We start from the raw sequence: 27099 nt of genomic DNA on the forward strand, positions 1-27099 counted from the left end.
GTATAAAGTAACATATGATATAGGTGATAGAGCCTGCACACCCAACATGGGAACACTAGGACGACCTTGTGTTACTGACATCATCTCATTTAGGGTACTAAAATCCTAACGCTATCAAGTCCTAGGTTCGTTTCTAACCGGGACAATGACTACATCATTCAATCACGCTATTAAACAGCAGCGAACGCAAAGCATGAGGTGTCATCGGTAATGCTCTACAATAAAACAACAAATCTACAGCGCGCATTTCGACAGTATCCAGATACAATATGCTGTTCGAAAAGCAAATTACGTAAAAATAAACTGCTCAATGTAACAAGATTCTTTCTTTTAAAATTAACGCCTTCTTTAACTAATCATCTCAAAGCTTCTAAATATATTACTTCCTGTTCCAAAACGAGACGTGGAATATAAGCTCACTATAATATCATTTAATGAGATACAGTCTGTACTGACAACAAGCATAAATACCTCGCCAGGTTCCTCTCTCGCATGCTGTGATATGAAAGCACATTGTTAATGGAAAACAACAAGTCTTACGATAAATTAAATGTGTTTATTTCATATTTCTCCCTTTATCGACAAACTGCACTAGACTGCGTCAATAAAGTGACCACAATGATAAAGAACTTTAACGTCTGTACACCAGACAGATTACTCACAACATGTCTTCAATAAATGTCTGCATCCTTTCATAAATATCTCGTACGTTAACGGGAAACATTTCATCAAAGTCGAAAATGAATGCAATGTAACAGCCAAGGCCAACATCAATTTGTAACAACGAGAATGAAACACAAGAAGTACGAGTAATTATTCGTCTCGCTTATTTCGAACCGTGGCCATGAGTGAAATTCTAGAACCAAAGTCAGAAAATTCCTTCAGACTTTTTTTCCCTTTTCCATGAGTGGGTGAAAACAAAATTGAACGGAAAATTCATTTTTCTGAAAAATTCTCAAAATTCACATAGTTTCGAGATTTCTATTCCCAAGAAATAATTATTATGTATATGTTGAAAATATTATCTGCGTAACATTATCACAAATATCAAAGATAGAGGTACATGTAAAGCCGACCACGGTTCAGCAAAATCGGAACTTAACACAAATAATATACACAGTGAAATATTTCAATCGGGTTGTCATTGTGTTCTAATAGATACAAAGATAATTGCAATGAAATCTGGATAATCTAATGAACATGTTTTAAGATTTCGTAGTTTCTAATCAATTTGACGTTGGTTTTTAATATTCCAGTTCAATTGATCTGAATAATCTTGTCTCAAATGTTGAAGACCCCGCCGTATAAAGGCAGAGTCTTGGGTATCGCCTTCCTAGACCATTCCAACCTTGCATTGATTAGGACGTCATTATTTTTTATGAACAAAACTCGACGTTAGACTCACCAACACATGACGTCACAATCAATACCTTAATGGCTCACAGCAAGGTCAGATAAGGATTAAGATGGAATTGTGAAGACAAAACCTGTTCTGACTATAAACAGATCAGATTTTGGGATAAAACATATGAATACTGAGTAGCATATACTTGTACTGCTACACAAATTATTTAACTTTCATATTTTCATGAGCTCTTACTAACTCATGTAATTAGAATGTATCCAGGATATTGGCCTTATTGCAGTTATTGGGAATAATTTACGTACCACGTGATACCCGATAACGTTTGTGCGGGACTAGTATCTCCAGTGGTGATGGAATGTAAATATTTGTAATTATAAACTTCCCGCTGAAATGACGTTAGCGCGGGATATCAACATATGACGTCATTCCATCACAAATAAAAACAAAATCCCGCATTAACGTTATCGGGTATCACGTGGTACGTGAATTATTCATATTAAGTTATAATTAAAGCATGAAAATATAGTATGAAATCAATCAAAAATCACATTATCATAATCCAATGGAGATATCACTTTTGCAATAATATAATTAAAATGTGCAAAATGCATGATGTGAAACTGACTCTAATGTAATCAAGTTATATTAATTATATTAAGACAGTTACAATGTCCATCACTATCATTATTAAATATTGAATAACACCAATACAACTATATTAACCTGTACTTCTTTTTATGCACAGACATTTCTATTATCCATCAAATGCCCTTTTAATTAAAACATCTATGTGAAAGATTGTATCAATAAATGTTCATCACACATTATCACCTACCCTAATTTTAATATCCATATTGATAGTTTGATGTGGGGTCGAGGTATCCTCACTAAATGTACATGTAGATACCCAAGAGCTCACTTACGGGAGGTATCTATTTTGGCGTCATCATGTTAAAAGCAAAAAATCACGGTTTTTTTCACTGATAAGTATGACGCTATGCTCACAAACACATGATACCTACCCGCAATGACAGATAATTATGTAAAATGCATATACAGAATACCAAGTTATAGATCTGTAAGGTTCCTGGATAATAGTCAACAGTAAAGAGGTAATTACTTTTTAATACACGAGACACCGGTTTAGTACATTATGCTTCAACATTACATGCATGTAAAATGACTAAAAAAACCGGTTTCTATACATTACACATAAAAAAAGTGTGAAGAGAAGTTTCACGTGTAATTTTATGAACTATATATTATCTTTTGATGATGATTAATTTGAATACGTACAGCTTCTATATACAGTATCTAGTGAAATCTACAAGACAACACATTTATAATGATATTATTTTTACAATTTCATCAATGAAATTACTTTCAATTGACAAACTGATTACTGGTGAATTATCCAAAGGTCTAAACATTAAAGTCAGATAAATGCGGTCAACTGAAAAAAAAATTAGAAAAAATACATCTAGATGAAACTTAAAAAATGAAAAGATAATTCATGTATGGAAAAGCAAACCACTCATTACACTTCATAATACCCTTTTCATGTAATTTTTCAACACTTTGGACGTACGGACTTCCAATACATATTGTAGACATTATCGGTCTAGCCTTGAGCATGTTTATGATTAATTCAGAAGAGAATAAGTTTGGGTTTTCTTAGTTAGAGTACGGAGGTATTTTCGACTTTTGGTCCTTAAAACAGTAATGTACTTCAAAGGTAAAATGGACAAACCTGAGAATTTGTTGATCGATCGAAACTCTTTTATCTGCTTAGACAATGAGCTTAAATTATAGTGGTGTCTGGTTAATCATTCTGCTTAATTTGAGAAAAGAAATGGGCGCAGTTTATTCGTTGATACACGTGATTAATCAGTAAATATTAGATCGGACTATGAACAAAATGAAAGATAACCTTCTACATGCGCTAAATATTAGATCGGACTATGAACAAAATGAAAGATAACCTTCTACATGCGCTGTTTGAAGTATGTTTATATAATACCAATGAAGTCGAACAAAGACCAGCGTAACCTTCTTTTTGATGCTCTATCCCTTTAACAAATCCGTACAAACGTAACAAAATCATATCAAAGTACAAAATCGAATGAGCCTATATTAAGAAACTATAGACTTCAGACGCTCGAGATTATTGCAATGAGTTAGTGGTTAACGTCAGTCAGACCGTTACCTAAATATAATAATAAAACGAAAAATTGTTCCTAAATATTTTCCGTGAAGCAGTTTTAAACATTACAACAAGATTTGATAATGGATGTCGGCAAGAAACAAATACTTTGTGCTGGTCATTTGATTAATATGGATTCGCAGACTAGATAAATACATCTCCAATAAAATAAACATGATAACAATTATCTATTCTGATGTCCGCCCTTTACATGCGTGGGCTAACCATATTCTAATATCCGCCCAGTAAACGAGCGGCTTATTCTACTAAAGTAAGGTTTAGAGTAATTCGCAGCCAATTTCAACATCTTTCTCTTTGTCGGCACATATGATAACAATATCGAACAATGACATTGATTTATCCGATACTTCACAAAAGATGAAGGATATCTGCTAAAATAGCAATTTATCGTCCAGATTAGATTCCGACCCAACAGTGCATTGCATTTCACCTGGTTATACACAATATATAAATAGGACACCTCAACTTTTACATTGGTATTACAACCTACATCATATTATAACACCCGGTATCTCTACTGACGATGTGCATTCAGCGTCATCCCATTAACCATTGTTATACAAAATGCAACATGCAGATGTTGCAAAAGTGCCAAATTATGCAAATATCCAACATTCAATTAGCTACATGAATGAAATAAAATGTGAACACAAGATATGTCTTTTGATAACCTAGGGAATGTGATTAGCATTGTACCATGTCAATGTAACGTTTCAAAACGCAGGCGACGTAAATGAAAGCCTCTATCGCATCACAATCAGTATTCTAGGGCAAGCCTGCATTCCAAAAACAAGTTGTGCAACTGATTTCCTCGGTAGACGAATCCTGTGAACATAGGTAAGCTCGACTATTTGAAAGTATTATGACCTTCAAAGTTTGACTTTCACTTTTTCAGCTGATTAGGAACGTAAAGTGTTAGAACCGTTAGAGGTTTTCACGGTAAAATTGAGTGTCAGCATTTTAAAAGCTGCAAACGTAACGTTTTCATAAAACGTCATCGCAGTTTTATATTATATAGTAATCTTTGACAACAATTTTATTAATTTTATGCTTAATAAATTGCTCTCTTTTAGACTAAATTATATATATGTATTTTTGAGAATTCATAATTAGAGAATGTGTATTTCCAACTCATCTCCGTGAATATCCCTCCACTGGTTCTTGAGGAGAACCATGACTTTGTTGATGTCTCGGTCACATTGAACAAGGACAGTTATTCCCACTTCTGGTAGCGATTGTCTCCCCCCAGACTTATCATCGGCACTGAAGTGTTCAACAGAAGTGTCAACCACGATTTCCTCGGCTTCTTCAGAGAATATCAGTGTGAGCTTCTGAGGGTTGTCGCGGAAGAACAGCACTCTCTTCAAGGAATCTACTTTATGGATGTCTGTGATGTGGTACCTTGCTGTATTGGGTAGTCCCCTGGCGAATTCCGGCAGAGGATAACTCGCCACATCCTCGTGCATCAGACACAGGTAATCATTGGTCAGGACAAGACTGCGCGGTTCCATAATCTCCACCGTACCACACTGAGTCTCAGAAGTGGCAACATAGCACAAGATATACATGAGAATGTCTGCTTTTCTTCGAGATAGAAGCGACAGTCTGAGTCTATCGGTGATTATATACAAAAGGTCGGACATTGTATCTTCGCCCGGATAGATGAATGGAACCTTGCTAGGATGCAAATATTCCATGCCTTCCAGCGTTGTCTTAGTTCTCTTGTTGAAAGCCCGATAGAAATCCTGCTCAACGTCAGCAGGACTCCTGTCTACCATGGGAGATGAGGAAAATATAGTGAGCATGGTGGTAAGCTGTCGCATGAACTGCTCAGTTATAAGCCCATCTCTGCTCAGAAGCGTGTACGTAGAGTTAGAGTCGTTCCCCGTCAATCGGACACACTGGTCAAACAGGCCAACATTGACCTGGCGGAGGTCAGAGTAGTGGAACACATGGTAACACCGTATAATAGTGCTGTCTTTCTGACTACTATGGAGGATACCCGAACTGTGATGTTGGTCGACTTGTTTCCTCTGTAGACCTATTACGGAGTCAGATTTGTGCCTGGTGTGCGTCATCCAAGCCTGCCGCTCCACTAATGGTGATTTAACAACTCTATCTGATACGAAGTACATCGCTCTGGAACTCATCATCACACAGCTGATGATCTCCTGTCGTGGATCCTTATATGGGACAACAACAACCCAAAGTACATAATGTAGCTGTTCAGATTCGGAGTTGACCAAGGCAATGTCACTGTGAAAGAACTTGGCTAATTCTTCGCCTTTCATTTCTGTTAAAAGTAGTAATTTTGATGACAGAGACTTAACTATATTGTGAGAGCGGATGCACGATTCGAGTTGACTTTGCAATTCAGGTGTAAGGTAGTTCAGATCTAACTTCATAGACATATGTGGAGACAGTGCGACCTTTGTGTTCAAAGTCATATTTGCGATTGTTTTTGATCGAATATGTCTCACTTCGACTTCTGTACTTTGTGATTCTTCCACAGAGGATTCTAATCCAGGAAACTGTTCTTTTGTCTTCGACTTTGCAGGAACATTCGCTGGAGCATCGAAGCTGTCGGAGGACTCGTTCCCTCCTTCTGGTTCTTCTCGAATAGTAGGGGACATTCTGTGAGTATGTTCTGATCGGAGAATGGTAAGCTGATCCAAAAAGCTATCTCTAGCTTTTTGTGAAAGAAAACACACTTGGAAGCCTACTGCACCTATCAGTTCGTGAAAAACCATTGACACATCGAATGGTTCATAGAGGACTAGAAGATTCTTACTCTGAAAAGACGAGGTTCTGCGGTGTTTATGCACCCTATGAACATTGAGGCCTATCTTTATTTCACTAATATTCGTCATCACGGAATGCTGCTGTAAATACGTGAAATGAGGTTTGGATTTTATGTCTTCAAGCTTATCAATGAATGATGGTCGAGGCCAAAACAAGCAGTCACGCTGGATGAGGTATACTTTGTTTTCTGAAAGGAGTAATAGAGCAAGTTCTTCTGTACCACTGACAGACACAACCGCCGACACCACAACTCGTCCAGTGCAAAGTCCTTCGTCATCTTCCTGAGAAAATATTTGTTTAGATATATCAGAGTTTTGGGAACAGTTGATGATATCAATACTGCCAAGTTCTGATGAATGGAGCCTGGACTGAAGATCATCTGTAAAGTCTTTCCCGGCGTCAGAATCTGCAGCTTCGAGAACAAACGTTCCACTAGGACCTACGAACGACTCTTCAAGTCTGATGTAGCAGTAGCATGGACCAGCCAGTGCCTGCTGCACGTTATTTAGGGGCATTATATAGAATGTTTCCAGATCAGGAACACCACTAAAACCACAGCTTCCGTGTTTGAGACGAAGAAGGAAGAGGCGTCGTTCTGTTAACACAGCACAACAGGGAATACTGACCTCCTGTTTGGAATACTGGATAACATTAGACCACATCACATTTACTATCTGCTCCATTACCTTGTCTTCTAAGTCAGAACCAAACAGCCGAGTCTGAAGCCAGGACACAAACTCAGAATTCCTGTGATTGGGTAACTTTGCAATGTTTATAAAGGTAATGACAGGTAGATTCTCATCGGAATGACCTCTACTGCGTCTCCTTTCCTTCCCTTCAGCATTAGATTTTCTCCTTTCCTTCCCTTCAGCATTAGATTTTCTGCAAAGATATCAGTAAAAATCTCGAATTAAAGACTTATTATTTGAATAGCTTTTCTAGAGTGACTTTTAGCTATAAAAGATTTGTTGTTATCTATTACATTGCTTAATAACTTAAACATAGGTGGGTCTAAAGTATTCATATCCATTCAAAATTCTCAATAAAAATAGTTATTTCATATAAGTAAATTATTTTGGAACCAAAAAACTGCAACATTTTTTGCTAATTTAATCTTTAGCTTTCGGTTATACATATTGTTCACTCTATAATCGTTGTCTTCCTTTCTGCTGCTTTTAACTTCAGTCATAGTATTTTGTCCTTAGAGGAATATTGAGTAGGATCGTAATACAGACACACTCAAGCGATTGTTGACATCACATTAGAAACGCATATAAAATTTACATATCAATAACACAAGTGGAAAAGAAATGTTCTCATAAATGAAAATCGCTCTTTGTGAAAAAATATTTACATAATTGGAATCATTTGTATGTGTAAGTTGTCCCATGCCACGTCTATAACAGTAGAGTGATATGCAAGTTGTCATTCTGAAGACTCACATCTTATCTTCTCTCATAGATTAATAACCTAGCCAATTATATCTACAGGAGAAAACGTGTCATGTTGTTTGGTCATTTTACATAACACAGGACTTCAAAGGTGTCAAAATTTGTTTTTAAAAGAAGTGAAATTGTTGTTTGGTGACATAAAACCCAGTCATTAAGAAGAGACTGGTCGAATGTGACACCTGTATGTGGTATATAACACCTCTCACACCTGCAAATTGTGTACACGCTGGAACTTCACATCTAAACATTTATATAAAACCATTGTTTGTTTTCATTCACTGACTTTAAACGCAGCATCTAGTTTCTCAAATAATGTTTCTATATATAAAATAAAATCCATCAATAAGGACAATGCCTACATTCTATACAAGGACTACTTTTGTCAACTTTTTATTGCTCATATACTCCCTCATATTAATCATACCAAAATTACACAACCAATGGATAACATAAAAGAGGCATATTATGATATAGGTTACGATTTTACGAGTAGAATGTACAAAAATAAGTAAGAAAATCAAGAAATATACTAATAAAAAAATTAAAACGTAATGTAATTAACAAATACATTTTTTAAACCTTAAGTACATCATAGTAAGAAGGCCATAGAATTGACCACATCAGTCACAAAATAATACAGGAAGACACATCAGAATTACAAGATCGTACAGAAAGATACATCACAGCCACAAGGTAATACAGAAAGACACATCAGTGTGACAAGGTAATACAGAAAGACATATCAGAGTCACAAGATCATACAGAAAGACACATCAGAGTCACAAGGTAATACAGAGAGACACATCAGAGTCACAAGATAATACAGAAAGACACATCAGAGTCACAAAATTATACAGAAAAACACATCAGAGTCACAAGATCATACAGAAAGACACATCAGAGTCACAAGATAATACAGAAAGACACATCAGAGTCACAAGATTATACAGAAAAACACATCAGAGTCACAAGATGATACAGAAAAACACATCAGAGTCACAAGATGATACAGAAAGACACATCAGAGTCACAAGATCATACAGAAAGACACATCAGAGTCACAAGATAATACAGAAAGACACATCAGAGTCACAAGACGATACAGAAAGACACATCAGAGTCACAAGATGATACAGAAAGACACATCAGAGTCACAAGATATACAGAAAGACACATCAGAGTCACAAGATAATACAGAAAGACACATCAGAGTCACAAGATATACAGAAAGACACATCAGAGTCACAAGATCATACAGAAAGACACATCAGAGTCACAAGATCATACAGAAAGACACATCAGAGTCACAAGAATACAGAAAGACACATCAGAGTCACAAGATAATACAGAAAAGCACATCACAAGTATACAAATAATACAGAAAGAATAAGAACACACATCAGAGTCACATAATACAGAAAGATACAAAGATAGTAACAGAAAGACACATCAGAGTCACAAGATGATACAGAAAAACACATCAGAGTCACAAGGTAATACAGAAAGACATATCAGAGTCACAAGATCATACAGAAAGACACATCAGAGTCACAAAATTATACAGAAAAACATATCAGAGTCACAAGATGATACAGAAAAACACATCAGAGTCACAAGATGATACAGAAAAACACATCAGAGTCACAAGATAATACAGAAAGACACATCAGAGTCACAAGATCATACAGAAAGACACATCAGAGTCACAAGATAATACAGAAAGACACATCAGAGTCACAAGATAATACAGAAAGACACATCAGAGTCACAAGATAATACAGAAAGACACATCAGAGTCACAAGATAATACAGAAAGACACATCAGAGTCACAAGATAATACAGAAAGACACATCAGAGTCACAAGATAATACAGAAAGACACATCAGAGTCACAAGATAATACAGAAAGACACATCAGAGTCACAAGATCATACAGAAAGACACATCAGAGTCACAAGATCATACAGAAAGACACATCAGAGTCACAAGGTAATACAGAGAGACACATTAGAGTCACAAGATAATACAGAAAGCCACACCAGAGTTACAAATTAATACAGAAAGCCACACCAGAGTTACAAATTAATACAGAAAGCTACATCAGAGTCACTATATTATACAGAAAGACACATCAGAGTCACAAGATGATACAGAAAAACACATCAGCGTCACAAGGTAATACAGAAAGACATATCAGAGTCACAAGATAATACAGAAAGACACATCAGAGTCACAAGATCATACATAAAGACACATCAGAGTCACAAGGTAATACAGAAAGCCACATCAGAGTTAAAAGATGATACAGAGAGACACATCAGAGTCACAAGGTAATACAGAGAGACACATTAGAGTCACAAAATTATACAGAAAGCCACATCAGAGTAACAATATAACATAGAAAGCCACATCAGAGTCACAAGGTAATACACGAAGCCACACCAGAATCACAAGATAATACAGAAAAACACATCAGAGTCACAAAAGATCATACAGAAAGCTACATCAGAGTCACTATATTATACAGAAAAACACATCAGAGTCACAAGATGATACAGAAAAACACATCAGAGTCACAAGATGATACAGAAAGACACATCAGAGTCACAAGATCATACAGAAAGACACATCAGATCCACAAGGTAATACACGAAGCCACACCAGAATCACAAGATAATACAGAAAAACACATCAGAGTCACAAGATGATACAGAAAAACACATCAGAGTCACAAGGTAATACAGAGAGACACATTAGAGTCACAAGATAATACAGAAAACCACATCAGAGTTACAAACTAATACAGAAAGCTACATCAGAGTCACTATATTATACAGAAAGACACATCAAAGAAACAAGATAATTCAAAAAGCCACATCAAATTACAAGAAAATATAGAACAATAGATCAAAAGCACAAGATAATACAGAAAGACAATCGAGTCACAAGGTGATACAGCAGGACACATCAGAGGCACAAGATAATACAGAAAGACACAAAAGAGCCATAAGACATATAGACGGACACATCAGAGCCACATGGCAATACAGACGGACACATCAGCAGTCATTAGGAAATACAGACAGTCAAATCAGAACTGACTGCCCAATCTGAGCCTCAAGGCAATCAGAACTGACTGCCCAATCTGAGCCTCAAGGCAATACAGAAGGAAACATCACAGCCTCAAGGAAATACAGAAAGATACATCACAGCCTCAAGTAAACACAGAAAGACACATCACAGCCTAAAGGAAATACAAAAGGACACGTTACAGCCTCAAGGAAATAAGAATCTCAAAACACTCAATTTATCTGTCTACAAATGTACCTCTCTTTATTGAATTATGCAGATGATCTCTTTACTGATACTCATTGACCTTTGACTCAGAACATACTTTATCTAGGTTACAGATTATGTGAGTTGAGTTTATTTATACAGGAAATTTCTCAACATACATGTAATTATACTTATCACCTGCTCAGAAGTCATTCATTCACCAGAATTCTGATAACCTTAGCTTGAGATTTTGGTTTTTCTACACCAGTTCATCGAACATATAATACGGAACATTGTTGCTCATATCATTTTCATAAACAGTAAATTTGGTTTCATTAATCTAATAGAAATGACTAAGTCTTAACTCTCCCTGCCTCCATATCTCAAAGTAGAATAGGATTGGAGAGAACCAATGTGAGTAACATCATTACATAGAAATCATCAATTCAAATTTGAAAATCATATCTTTTTTAACAATAGAAAAATCATTACAGCATGTATGAATCAGTATTGTATAATGTCCCATTGATAACACTGAAAACATTCCATAGCATGCATTTATGTTCAACAAGGAAAACGTTATCATCATGCCATGTACTTAGTATAAAGGTAGTGATTTTAAAATGATATAAAGCTATGCAGCAAAAGCTGACTACAAAAATAAATAAATGTAAAGTTAAGTTCACAAATCTTGGGCTTTATGATACACATGTACTGTAAAACCATGCATCCAGTATTAGTAACTACAAAAACATTAAATAATGAAAGAATAAATAATAATCAATTTGGATCAAATAGATTTTTATGCTATGGAGACAAAACACAAAAATCCATAGTGAATAATCTGTCAGCCAATCAGAGGCAACATTAAAAACTAGGACATTATTTTTTATATAATAAGATCATAACATGATTTTTTAGCCAAAGAAAAACGCTTGTTACTTTTATTAAATAACTAAAGAATCAAGCAATATTCGCGATTGACAAGAAACTGTGATAGGAGAATAAACGCAGCATACAAAATTCTGTGATAATATTGTAAAACCATACACCATTTAATAAGGGTAATTACAGAAGCTGGGATGAGTTAACCAGAGATTAATTATGATAAAACCATGCACCATGATAAAACCATGCACCATGATAAAACCATGCACCATGATCAAACCATTTGGAGTAGTGTAACCACAGATGCTAGAGTGAAAGAACAATGTAAAATCACACAGCAAACAAACAAAGCTTTAGAGACTATGATAAAACCATGCACCATATACAGTATAAGTACAAAAGCTAGAAGCAGCAGAGAGGTGGATCAATGATAACATTTACCAACGATATAAACATCTTACTGTGATGTCACAGTGTCGTCTGCTCCCAGACTCTCATCATAACTCTTGTTGCCCGGCGTCTCCACTGGGGCCTGAAGCACATCAAACACAGGTAGGTTATAGGTTGTTAATTTTAAAAGAATTTGCCTTAATTTTGAATTTTACATATAAATATATTTTGATCATACACAGAGAAAATGTTTTTGCTGAATATTGTATACAATACAAACTTTGTGTCATACCTTTTAAATTAACTTGGTAAATACATATATCAAACTATGAAGTCAGAAGTTACAGCTAGCATGAATTTTGTAAATTCAAAAAAATTTAAATATATATATTAGTACTACAATGTCAGTCTTGCATGAATGCATACTTAATGGTTTTCATTTTTTGGTAATCAAATGAGTTCACTTCGTAGCACAAATGAACATTGTGAGAGAGCACCACAACATCTACCAAAATCTGGAATAATTCTTCAGAATCAGATGCTTACTCTTTTTTGTACAAACAATATGAGAATTCTTGAAATCAAGCCTATGTCTATATTTGCATGCCTATTTCGCTTAGACATGTCATATATGATTCAAAGACTAATGATTACAAATATACACAATTATCATAATTGTATAGTTACAATTTATGACCCTTAATTAACTTTTTTTAATGCTGTTGATTTATAAACTAACTTTTTTGAAAATATATGAACATCTAATGTATTAGTATAATGAAACATTTCATTGAAGTCGGAGTTTCCTAGAGGGTGAAATTCATGTATAATACAAATAATTCATTATTATTTGAACTAACAAATCATTTATGTAAACGTTGTCACCTGTTATACTGATCAACTCTAGTGTTCTAATTTTGATCAATAGTAAGACAAAGATGTGCTCTGAATCAATGTTTATTTGTCATGATAGAAATCTTTAGATCAAGAAAATTAAGATACACAAACAAACCAATCAACAAAATGACAGCTTAATAAGCATAGAATAACATACATATGACAAAAGCAAAGCAAACATTAAAATAGCAGTAGCTTCAAAGCTTATCTTACCTCTATTAAACTGTATGATGGAAGTATTATTTTTTCTAGCTGGTTTAAAATTGATTTGATAGACGTTTGTTAGCACCATGGCAACAGCACCATTGACTATTTTAAGATTTAATCTATAAATCTTGCGGCCATCTTGTTAACCGATCGGTCCCAAAATGCAATATGCACAACTAGGTCCATAGGGGAACGTACATATGAAATTTGAGACAGATCCCTTCAGTACTATCTGAGAAATATCCATAACAAACTTTAACTATCGAAATCCAAGATGGCGGCCTGGCGGCTATCTTGTTCACCGATTGGTCCAAAAATCCAATTCGCACATCAAGGGCCCTAGGGGAACCTACATATTAAATTTGAGAAAGATCCCTTCAGCACTTTTTGAGAAATGGGGATATCAAACCTTAACTATCAAAATCCAAGATGGCCGCCTGGCGGCCATCTTGTTTTTCCTATCAGCCTCAAAATCTGTATGGCACAAATAGGGACCAAGGGTAACATCCATGTGAAGTTTGAACAAAATTCCTTCAGCAGTTCTCAAGAAATATTGATAACAAATTTCAACTGCCAAAATTAAAGATGGCTGCCAGGCGGCCATCTTGTTTTTCCGATCAGCTGCAAAATCTGAATGGCACAACTAGGGACCAAGGGTACCCTCCATGTGAAGTTTGAACAAAATCCCTTCAGTAGTTCTCTAGAAATATCGATAACAAACTTCAACTGCCAAAATCAAAGATGGCTGCCTGGCGGCCATTTTGTTTTTCCGATCAGCCTCAAAATCTGTATGGCACAACTAGGGACCAAGGGTAACCTCCATGTGAAGTTTGAACAAAATTCCTTAAGTAGTTCTCAAGAAATATCGATAACAAAACTTCAACTGCCAAAATCAAAGATGGCTGCTTGTCGGCCATCTATGTTTTTGTTTTTCCGATCAGCCTCAAAATCTGTATGGCACAACTAGGGACCAAGGGTACCCTCCATGTGAAGTTTGAACAAAATCCCTTCAGTAGTTCTCTAGAAATATCGATAACAAACTTCAACTGCCAAAATCAAAGATGGCTGCCTGGCGGCCATCTTGTTTTTTCCGATCAGCCGCAAAATCTGTATGGCACAACTAGGGACCAAGGGTACCCTCCATGTGAAGTTTGAACAAAATCCCTTCAGTAGTTCTCTAGAAATATCGATAACAAACTTCAACTGCCAAAATCAAAGATGGCTGCCTGGCGGCCATCTTGTTTTTCCGATCAGCCTCAAAATCTGTATGGCACAACTTGGGACCAAGGGTAACCTCCATGTGAAGTTTGAACAAAATCCCTTCAGTAGTTCTCAAGAAATATCGATAACAAACTTCAACTGCCAAAATCAAAGATGGCTGCCTGGCGGCCATCTTGTTTTTCCGATCAGCCTCAAAATCTGTATGGCACAAATATGGACCAAGGGGACCCTTCATGTGAAGTTTGAACAAAATTCCTGTAGCAGTTTTTAAGAAATAGTGATAACAAGCATTGTTTACGGACGGACGACGGACTTTTTAGCCCACCATCTGATGATGGTGGGCTAAAAAGAGGGAGAGAGTATTCTACAGCACTGCTCCTAAACTTCATTGTATGTATAATATCTGGGAAAACGATTTGATTTATACGTGAAATAACCTCTAGAAATAATCAGTATATAGACCTTTGTTTCAGGGCCCGCCTGTTGTAGGAACACTAGACTCTGTGACCAGCTCCCGGAGGAGGTGGGAGAGAAATCTCCTGAGGAATTCTGTCGCTGTGAAGGACTTCTTCCTTCTTGGCTATCCTCAACTCCTAGGTGACACAAAACAACATTAAGCATGCAGAAATAACCAAAACATGAGGCGCAGAGGGTCTGTATCGCTCACCTGGCTTTTAAAGTCAAGCAATGTTTTAAGTTAAAGTTTATTTAAGGATTAACTTTTATAGATTTTTATTTATGTTATGGAGATATAACACAAAAATCTGAGTGTACTCTAAATAAACCGCGAAGATATTGTGTTATATCTCCATAACATAAAAAGTCTTTTCAAATTAATCCTTATAATTCAAATTACTAAAGATACTCTCTTCAACATTTAAAATTCATTTTAGGACTCTTTTGTCTATGAAATTATTACACCGTCATCTCAGCCAATCAGAAGCGACGTTACAAACGGCAACGCCATTTTTTCCTTTATGGGCTGATAAAGTAAATTTTCAAGCCAATGAAAATGCTCGTAAGAAGCAAAATTGAATTATTTCCTCTAAGATTTTAAAGAAAAAGCTATATTTTCCCTATTGGGAAGTGTCCATACTGCCTAACAAGGGGCAGAGCCAGGAATTATACAAATCCTGTTCCCCTTCTCTCAAGGACGTTTGGTTACAATTCATGCAGAATTTTATGATAAGTAGCAATTAAAAGGAATTACCAGGTATCTCTATTCTCTCTATTGAGCCCCATCCCCTACTGCCCCAGAAATTAAGATTGATATAAACTGTATGTTTCCCTTCCTTCATGGATGTTTCTAGAGAAAATCTGGTTACAATCTATGCAGAATGTTATGACTATATATCTAGTAGCGTTTAAATATAATGTTGAAGGACAACAGATAAACAGACGGACGACAAACGCAGCCCTATGGCTAAGCTCGCAGGCCAGGTGAGCTAATGAACAAACAATAAAACAGCTTGGAAAAGTATACATGTATGTTTCTACTACTTCAATAATTTCATACTTTGAGAATTAAAGAATCATTACTTATATGTGTTTCACAGAGTTTTCCTGAGCCAACAAAATATTATTGGAGAAATATATATTAATTTTATACATCACCATTTAATTTAGTATTAGAACAAGAATAATTTTAGTTTTTAGAATTACAATTATAGAAATATACATGTATATTGTAATATATAAGAGTTGCACATGATGGAAAGGTAAACTCAAGGTAAAAAGAAAAAAAATTGAAATATAAAATCAAAAATAGGAAAAGCAAGCAATTAACTAGGTCATTAAACAAGAAGGATCTAATTTCCATAAAAAGCTTTCAATTGACTGTTTAGATAATACAGATCAAGGGAGATTACTCGATAATTGGAATTCTCCCCTTATTGAATTTGTAAATGAGGCTTTCATGATAATAAGGAAACTTATTGCATGAAATACAGTGTAAAACATGATTATTGTGTTGTTGTTATCCAAAACGAAGCAATCTATATTTGAAGCAGTGCTAAACATTTCAGAAATTCCAAATTATTATATGCAAATCTATGTTTACTGCTTGCTGATCTACTAATCATAAACTCACAACGAAGTTACAAACCAGAAAAGAGGCCATGCTGAATTTTAAAGCCAGAGCGGAAGCGTCCATGAGAGGACCCACCACACTGGACCGATACATACATTATTACCTGTAGAACTGGCCTGCGGTGAAGCCTGCTCCTCATAAAGATCAGGTAAAACTGGAGAACCAGACGGGCGGTCGTCGCTGATAGACTGTAGAGAGTAATAAGACTGTTTAATATAGACATGTAATGATGGCGAAATAAAGATTGAATAATTTTAATTCCACAAAAAGCAATCTCTGCTATTTATAACTGTTTTGAAATTTAATCACAAAATTTAATAATTGCAAAAAAAAAATGGTTTATTGAATGCAGACAACAGTGATAGACTTTGAAAAGAGGGAGAAAACACCTGACACAGAAAGAGTGCTGTCTTAGTTCAAAATGTGGAGCAGAATTATTGGACTATTATTGTGATAGTTTACCTTCCTTGTGATTGGTTTCCTTGACTTGTCCTTGTTTTCCTTGGACTTCTGTATAGCCTGTAGTACAGCTACAGTGTCCAGTTCCTGCTGGCTAGGCTTGTGGTCATCCAGGATTACCTGTTAAAGCAGATTTCAGTTATAAACTCATGTAACTGCCTCAGATTTCTTCTGGTCCTGATCATGACCAGTTGATAAAAGTTAACAATAACTTATGTAATGACATGTCTTTGGACCCTATCCTTGTATCATGTTTATTTTATTAACTGGTGTATGCTTTTGTCAGAAAATACAAAGGCAGACCCTAGAAAATATTCTGACACTGATTTCTGTAATAGATCTTCATATTTTCCCTTTGACAAAATTGTGCATTTCTACACCTTAAAACTTTTTCAAAGTGATTTGATTATTTGATTATGCCATTTTCCGTCAAATGAGTTTTGCTCTACCTGTATCAAAGTTGTATCATGGCGATCAATATTTGCACATTCTATCACTGTAGAAGATAAATGGCATGTAAAGGTAAGTTGGATCACAGTATAAGATCTATGTGTAAGTTAAGAATACCTCTGATGCTCGGTCCATGAACATAGACAGAACTTTGGTACGATAGTCCAGAACTGTAGTTACTGGGTTGTTGTTCATGTGCAACTCTTCCAGACATGGCAGTTTGCATACATGAAGTACTTCCGTCATCTACAACACAAAAATAGATATACATATGGTGTACCTTCGTCATCTAGAATAAACTAGTCTTAGGACTGCGAGTTACCAATACAACCCACTCCAATCCCTGCTTACCCTTATTTCAGACCATCACAATTATTCTGCTTTGTCAGAATTACATTTTTGTAACTTCAATTACACTCTGCAATAATAACCTCTGCTTTACTTAAGGTATCACAATTCAAATCAGACTTACCTGTGATATCTCATTATGACTGACATCCAGATTTTCGAGGGAAAACAGCTTTGAGAGTCCTGATCACAAAAAACGTAGCAACTTTAATAATTATAATAAATTTATTAACCAAATATATTCGAGAAGAGGAAAAGAGATGGGTGTTCCTCTTTTCGTTGGGCATTTCCAGGAATATGCATTTGTATAAAGTGGTTTACACACCTGTAAAAAGCTAAGTACATTTGTACTGCCAAACCATTTATCTATGTCATTGTCATTAGCATTTCATTATGTATAAAATACATATAATTGTATACAATATATCAAAGCTAAATATATTATGGTATCAAATTCTGTAGATTATACAAAGTCTAACCTAATAAGGGGTTAGAAAGTAGCACAACACCTAGACAATGTCATTAATTAGTTATAATTGCCTAGTAAGAAGATCAATTAAAACTGTATCTACTGAAGCATAAATGATAGATCGTGATGCAAGTAGCATGAGCAACTGACTAAAATTTAGTATTAGAACAAGAATAATTGTAGTTTTTTAGAATTACAATTATAGAAATATACATGTATATTGTAATAATATATAAGAGTTGCACATGATGGAAAGGTAAACTCAAGGTAAAAAGAAACAAAATTGAAATATAAAATCAAAAATAGGAAAAGCAAGCAATTAACTAGGTCATTAAACAAGAAGGATCTAATTTCCATAAAAAGCTTTCAATTGACTGTTTAGATAATACAGATCAAGGGAGATTACTCGATAATTGGAATTCTCCCCTTATTGAATTTGTAAATGAGGCTTTCATGATAATAAGGAAACTTATTGCATGAAATACAGTGTAAAACATGATTATTGTGTTGTTGTTATCCAAAACGAAGCAATCTATATTTGAAGCAGTGCTAAACATTTCAGAAATTCCAAATTATTATATGCAAAATCTATGTTTACTGCTTGCTGATCTACTAATCATAAACTCACAACGAAGTTACAAACCAGAAAAGAGGCCATGCTGAATTTTAAAGCCAGAGCGGAAGCGTCCATGAGAGGGACCCACCACACTGGACCGATACATACATATTATTACCTGTAGAACTGGCCTGCGGTGAAGCCTGCTCCTCATAAAGATCAGGTAAAACTGGAGAACCAGACGGAGCGGTCCGTCGCTGATAGACTGTAGAGAGTAATAAGACTGTTTAATATAGACATGTAATGATGGCGAAATAAAGATTGAATAATTTTAATTCCACAAAAAGCAATCTCTGCTATTTATAACTGTTTTGAAATTTAATCACAAAATTTAATAATTGCAAAAAAAAAATGGTTTATTGAATGCAGACGACAACAGTGATAGACTTTGAAAAGAGGGAGAAAATACCTGACACAGAAAGAGTGCTGTCTTAGTTCAAAATGTGGGGCAGAATTATTGGACTATTATTGTGATAGTTTACCTTCCTTGTGATTGGTTTCCTTGACTTGTCCTTGTTTTCCTTGGACTTCTGTATAGCCTGTAGTACAGCTACAGTGTCCAGTTCCTGCTGGCTAGGCTTGTGGTCATCCAGGATTACCTGTTAAAGCAGATTTTAGTTTATAAACTCATGTAACTGCCTCAGATTTCTTCTGGTCCTGACCAGTTGATAAAAGTTAACAATAACTTTAATATGTAATGATATGTCTTTGGACCCTATCGTTGTACATGTATCATGTTTATTTTATTAACTGGTGTATGCTTTTGTCAGAAAATACAAAGGCAGACCCTAGAAAATATTCTGACACTGATTTCTGTAATAGATCTTCATGTTTTCCCTTTGACAAAATTGTGCATTTCTACACCTTATAACTTTTTCAAGGTGATTTGATTATTTGATTATGCCATTTTCTGTCAATTGAGTATTTTGCTCTACCTGTATCAAAGTTGTATCATGGTGATCAATATTTGCACATTCTATCACTGTGGAAGATAATGGCATGTAAAGGTAAGTTGGATCACAGTATAAGATCTATGTGTAAGTTAAGAATACCTCTGATGCTCGGTCCATGAACATAGACAATAGACAGAACTTTGGTACGATAGTCCAGAACTGTAGTTACTGGGTTGTTGTTCATGTGCAACTCTTCCAGACATGGCAGTTTGCATACATGAAGTACTTCCGTCATCTACAACACAAAAATAGATATACATATGGTGTACCTTCGTCATCTAGAATAAACTAGTCTTAGGACTGCGAGTTACCAATACAACCCACTCCAATCCCTGCTTACCCTTATTTCAGACCATCACAATTATTCTGCTTTGTCAGAATTAAATTTTTGTAACTTCAATTACACTCTGCAATAATAACCTCTGCTTTACTTAAGGTATCACAATTCAAATCAGACTTACCTGTGATATCTCATTATGACTGACATCCAGATTTTCGAGGGAAAACAGCTTTGAGAGTCCTGATCACAAAAAACGTAGCAACTTTAATAATTATAATAAATTTATTAACCAAATATATTCGAGAAGAGGAAAAGAGATGGGTGTTTCCTCTTTTCGTTGGGTATTTCCAGGAATATGCATTTGTATAAAGTGGTTTACACACCTGTAAAAAGCTAAGTACATTTGTACTGCCAAACCATTTATCTATGTCATTGCATTTCATTATGTATAAAATACATATAATTGTATACAATATATCAAAGCTAAATATATTATGGTATCAAATTCTGTAGATTATACAAAGTCTAACCTAATAAGGGGTTAGAAAGTAGCACAACACCTAGACAATGTCATTAATTAGTTATAATTGCCTAGTAAGAAGATCAATTAAAACTGTATCTACTGAAGCATAAATGATAGATCGTGATGCAAGTAGCATGAGCAACTGACAAAACTTTGTTTTAATGACAAGAATATTAATGGTACTGCTCTTATCAAATACCTACAGAAAAACAAACCTGAAAAAATTAGATTCCTTGTTGATCAAATAATATCATGTAAGAAGTATTTTTCAGCATGAAGTCAGCTGACATGTGACCATGAAACTCCAGACCAGTATATCTGGTGACCTGTATTACCTTGTAGACTGTCTAATTTGTTCCCAGCCAGAATCAGAGTCTTCAAGTTGCCAATCTTGGTGTGTAAAGCGTCAAGAGATCTAAACGTATTGTAGGAAAGGTCAAGGAAGGTCAGCCGACTCAGCCAGTTTTAAGTGCTGAATTGTCTTGATATGGTTGTATTCTCTGATTATTATTATATTATACTTACCCTAATTTTACTGACACAGTAGTGAAGGATGATTCTGTCCATGGTTTGTTTAAATCTCTGACATTATTATATTATACTTACCCTAATTTTACTGACACAGTAGTGAAGGGTGATTTCTGTCCATGGTTTGTTTAAATCTCTGACATTATTATATTATACTTACCCTAATTTTACTGACACAGCAGTGAAGGGTGATTCTGTCCATGGTTTGTTTAAATCTCTGACATTATTATATTATACTTACCCTAATTTTTACTGACACAGCAGTGAAGGGTGATTCTGTCCATGGTTTGTTTAAATCTCTGACATTATTATATTATACTTACCCTAATTTTACTGACACAGTAGTGAAGGGTGATTCTGTCCATGGTTTGTTTAAATCTCTGACATTATTATATTATACTTACCCTAATTTTACTGACACAGTAGTGAAGGGTGATTCTGTCCATGGTTTGTTTAAATCTCTGACATTATTATATTATACTTACCCTAATTTTACTGACACAGTAGTGAAGGGTGATTCTGTCCATGGTTTGTTTAAATGGTTTGTTTAAATCTCTGACATTATTATATTATACTTACCCTAATTTTACTGACACAGCAGTGAAGGGTGATTCTGTCCATGGTTTGTTTAAATCTCTGACATTATAATATTATACTTACTCTAATTTTACTGACACAGCAGTGAAGGATGATTCTGTCCATGGTTTGTTTAAATCTCTGACATTATTATATTATACTTACCCTAATTTTACTGACACAAAAGTGAAGGATGATTCTGTCCATGGTTTGTTTAAATCTCTGACATTATTATATTATACTTACCCTAATTTTACTGACACAGTAGTGAAGGGTGATTCTGTCCATGGTTTGTTTAAATCTCTGACATTATTATATTATACTTACCCTAATTTTACTGACACAGCAGTGAAGGGTGATTCTGTCCATGGTTTGTTTAAATCTCTGACATTATTATATTATACTTACCTTAATTTTACTGACACAGCAGTGAAGGGATGATTCTGTCCATGGTTTGTTTAAATCTCTGACATTATTATATATTATACTTACCCTAATTTTACTGACACAGCAGTGAAGGGTGATTCTGTCCATGATTTGTTTAAATCTCTGACATTATTATATTATACTTACCCTAATTTTACTGACACATAGTGAAGGGTGATTCTGTCCATGATTTGTTTAAATCTCTGACATTATATTATATTATACTTACCCTTATTTTACTGACACAGTAGTGAAGGGTGATTCTGTCCATGTTTGTTTAAATCTCTGACATTATTATATTATACTTACCCTAATTTTACTGACACAGCAGTGAAGGATGATTCTGTCCATTGTTTGTTTAAATCTCTGACATTATTATATTATACTTACCCTAATTTTACTGACACAGTAGTGAAGGGTGATTCTGTCCATGGTTTGTTTAAATCTCTGACATTATTATATTATACTTACCCTAATTTTACTGACACAGTAGTGAAGGGTGATTCTGTCCATGGTTTGTTTAAATCTCTGACATTATTATATTATACTTACCCTAATTTTACTGACACAGTAGTGAAGGGTGATTCTGTCCATGGTTTGTTTAAATCTCTGACATTATTATATTATACTTACCCTAATTTTACTGACACAGTAGTGAAGGGTGATTCTGTCCATGGTTTGTTTAAATCTCTGACATTATTATATTATACTTACCCTAATTTTACTGACACAGTAGTGAAGGGTGATTCTGTCCATGGTTTGTTTAAATCTCTGACATTATAATATTATACTTACCCTAATTTTACTGACACAGTAGTGAAGGGTGATTCTGTCCATGATTTGTTTAAATCTCTGACATTATAATATTATACTTACCCTAATTTTACTGACACAGTAGTGAAGGGTGATTCTGTCCATGATTTGTTTAAATCTCTGACATTATTATATTATACTTACCTTAATTTTACTGACACAGCAGTGAAGGGTGATTCTGTCCATGATTTGTTTAAATCTCTGACATTATTATTATTATACTTACCTTAATTTTACTGACACAGCAGTGAAGGGTGATTCTGTCCATGGTTTGTTTAAATCTCTGACATTATAATATTATACTTACCCTAATTTTACTGACACAGTAGTGAAGGGTGATTCTGTCCATGATTTGTTTAAATCTCTGACATTATTATATTATACTTACCCTAATTTTACTGACACAGCAGTGAAGGGTGATTCTGTCCATGGTTTGTTTAAATCTCTGACATTATTATATTATACTTACCCTAATTTTACTGACACAGTAGTGAAGGATGATTCTGTCCATGTTTGTTTAAATCTCTGACATTATTATATTATACTTACCCTAATTTTACTGACACAGCAGTGAAGGGTGATTCTGTCCATGATTTGTTTAAATCTCTGACATTATTATATTATACTTACCCTAATTTTACTGACACAGCAGTGAAGGGTGATTCTGTCCATGATTTGTTTAAATCTCTGACATTATATATATTATACTTACCCTAATTTTACTGACACAGTAGTGAAGGGTGATTCTGTCCATTGTTTGTTTAAATCTCTGACATTATTATATTATACTTACCCTAATTTTACTGACACAGTAGTGAAGGGTGATTCTGTCCATTGTTTGTTTAAATCTCTGACATTATTATATTATACTTACCCTAATTTTACTGACACAGTAGTGAAGGGTGATTCTGTCCATGGTTTGTTTAAATCTCTGACATTATTATATTATACTTACCCTAATTTTACTGACACAGTAGTGAAGGGTGATTCTGTCCATTGTTTGTTTAAATCTCTGACATTATTATATTATACTTACCCTAATTTTACTGACACAGTAGTGAAGGGTGATTCTGTCCATGGTTTGTTTAAATCTCTGACATTATTATATTATACTTACCCTAATTTTACTGACACAGCAGTGAAGGGTGATTCTGTCCATGGTTTGTTTAAATCTCTGACATTATATATTATACTTACCCTAATTTTACTGACACAGTAGTGAAGGATGATTCTGTCCATGGTTTGTTTAAATCTCTGACATTATTATTATATTATACTTACCCTAATTTTACTGACACACCAGTGAAGGGTGATTCTGTCCATGGTTTGTTTAAATCTCTGACATTATAATATTATACTTACCCTAATTTTACTGACACAAGTGAAGGGTGATTCTGTCCATGGTTTGTTTAAATCTCTGACATTATTTATATTATACTTACCCTAATTTTACTGACACAGCAGTGAAGGATGATTCTGTCCATTGTTTGTTTAAATCTCTGACATTATTATATTATATATACTTACCCTAATTTTACTGACACAGTAGTGAAGGATGATTCTGTCCATGGTTTGTTTAAATCTCTGACATTATTATATTATACTTACCCTAATTTTACTGACACAGTAGTGAAGGGTGATTCTGTCCATGGTTTGTTTAAATCTCTGACATTATTATATTATACTTACCCTAATTTTACTGACACAAAGTGAAGGGTGATTCTGTCCATGGTTTGTTTAAATCTCTGACATTATTATATTATACTTACTCTAATTTTACTGACACAGCAGTGAAGGGTGATTCTGTCCATGATTTGTTTAAATCTCTGACATTATTATATTATACTTACCTAATTTTACTGACACAGCAGTGAAGGGTGATTCTGTCCATGGTTTGTTTAAATCTCTGACATTATTATATTATACTTACTCTAATTTTACTGACACAGTAGTGAAGGGTGATTCTGTCCATTGTTTGTTTAAATCTCTGACATTATTATATTATACTTACCCTAATTTTACTGACACAGTAGTGAAGGGTGATTCTGTCCATGGTTTGTTTAAATCTCTGACATTATTATATTATACTTACCCTAATTTTACTGACACAGTAGTGAAGGGTGATTCTGTCCATGGTTTGTTTAAATCTCTGACATTATAATATTATACTTACCCTAATTTTACTGACACAGTAGTGAAGGATGATTCTGTCCATTGTTTGTTTAAATCTCTGACATTATTATATTATACTTACCCTAATTTTACTGACACAGTAGTGAAGGGTGATTCTGTCCATGGTTTGTTTAAATCTCTGACATTATTATATTATACTTACCCTAATTTTACTGACACAGTAGTGAAGGGTGATTCTGTCCATGGTTTGTTTAAATCTCTGACATTATTATATTATACTTACCCTAATTTTACTGACACAGTAGTGAAGGGTGATTCTGTCCATGGTTTGTTTAAATCTCTGACATTATTATATTATACTTACCCTAATTTTACTGACACAGTAGTGAAGGGTGATTCTGTCCATTGTTTGTTTAAATCTCTGACATTATTATATTATACTTACTCTAATTTTACTGACACAGCAGTGAAGGGTGATTCTGTCCATTGTTTGTTTAAATCTCTGACATTATTATATTATACTTACCCTAATTTTACTGACACAGTAGTGAAGGGTGATTCTGTCCATAGTCTGTTTGATTGTGTCTATTCCTGAGATTTGGAGAGCAATACTGAAGGAAACCTACAAATGAAAGTATTGGACAATTTGGTCTGTTTTTATTCAGTTCCAAATTAGGGGGAGATACTCTAATATCAGAACTCTGATGAGAAAATCTTATCAACAACTAAAGGTCTGGGCCCCATTTCACGAACATTCCTCAATTTAAAGGAATTCCTCAACTTAGATTCCCCAAAGGAAATTAAAGCAAAAATATTAAGTTAAGGAACCTTCCTTAATATCTGTAATGTTTTCCTATGGAGAAATATAAAATTTAGGAATATTCATGAAACTGTGCCCTGGTGGTCTAGTGAACATGAAGGTACAAATATGGAACCTTTCACAGAAACTTCTGGTTGAATCATTGAAAACGAACAACATTACCACAATGGGAAAGAACGGTTTTACTGTCTACACTGCCTACTTACCTCCAAACATTGTAAAGACTTGAACAGGGACAGATCAAACTTGAGTTGTGACATATCTATATTACTGGTACCCACGGGATCTGTACTCCCATGCACCTGGATTACAACAAAAGCATTGTTACAGTATTCAATTTACTTTTAGTAAATAACAACAGTTACAAAAGTAACATACATTATATATCACACAGTACTTCTACTTACATACCCATTCCATCTGAGATTTTTAACATCGAAATAAAATGAATAATGATATCTACAAAAACTATATTAGAATAACAAATACAGTGTAACAGCATTTTTTAATGAAAAAATCATATTTTTGCAAATCAAACATTTCTGAATGAAAATTTCATATTTTAGCAAATCTAGTCCATGGACCTTTTTTCATGAATTAATGTAAACATAAGTGACTTTCGTTACTTGACACGACATGCTCACCTTTAAGTATTTAACTCTGGTTATGAAGTCCAATATATGACCAATGTCCTTTTTTACATCACCACTATCTGAAATATTATTGAATTTTCAATTACAAATTTGTGTATATTTCTCCAAAGCTTGAAAATTAAATCAAAAGTTAAATATGACAAATTAATATATATCTTAAAACATTCATATCCTTAGATAATTTTTACAAATTCGCAAACATAAAAAATATATCTCCCCTGTTGATTTTTTATGATTATTT

General features: G+C 34.5%; 1 protein-coding gene across 1 annotated transcript in view; it reads right to left on the reverse strand.

Annotated features, from left to right (window-relative positions):
* Nucleotides 1–541: 541 nt before the first annotated feature.
* The window catches only part of LOC138304996 (nischarin-like), a 32028-nt gene continuing 5470 nt past the window's right edge, over nucleotides 542–27099 (reverse strand). The window contains 16 exon segments of the mRNA XM_069245412.1: nucleotides 542–7274; nucleotides 12469–12539; nucleotides 15185–15315; nucleotides 16915–16999; nucleotides 17274–17390; nucleotides 17838–17966; nucleotides 18193–18251; nucleotides 19272–19358; nucleotides 19741–19752; nucleotides 20206–20341; nucleotides 20568–20626; nucleotides 21245–21374; nucleotides 21376–21409; nucleotides 25901–26007; nucleotides 26412–26507; nucleotides 26850–26917. Of these exon segments, the coding sequence (XP_069101513.1) occupies nucleotides 4700–7274; nucleotides 12469–12539; nucleotides 15185–15315; nucleotides 16915–16999; nucleotides 17274–17390; nucleotides 17838–17966; nucleotides 18193–18251; nucleotides 19272–19358; nucleotides 19741–19752; nucleotides 20206–20341; nucleotides 20568–20626; nucleotides 21245–21374; nucleotides 21376–21409; nucleotides 25901–26007; nucleotides 26412–26507; nucleotides 26850–26917 (3896 nt within the window). The 3' untranslated portion in view covers nucleotides 542–4699.

Source organism: Argopecten irradians, chromosome 12 (assembly GCF_041381155.1).
Source record: "Argopecten irradians isolate NY chromosome 12, Ai_NY, whole genome shotgun sequence".
NCBI classification, from domain to species: domain Eukaryota; kingdom Metazoa; phylum Mollusca; class Bivalvia; order Pectinida; family Pectinidae; genus Argopecten; species Argopecten irradians.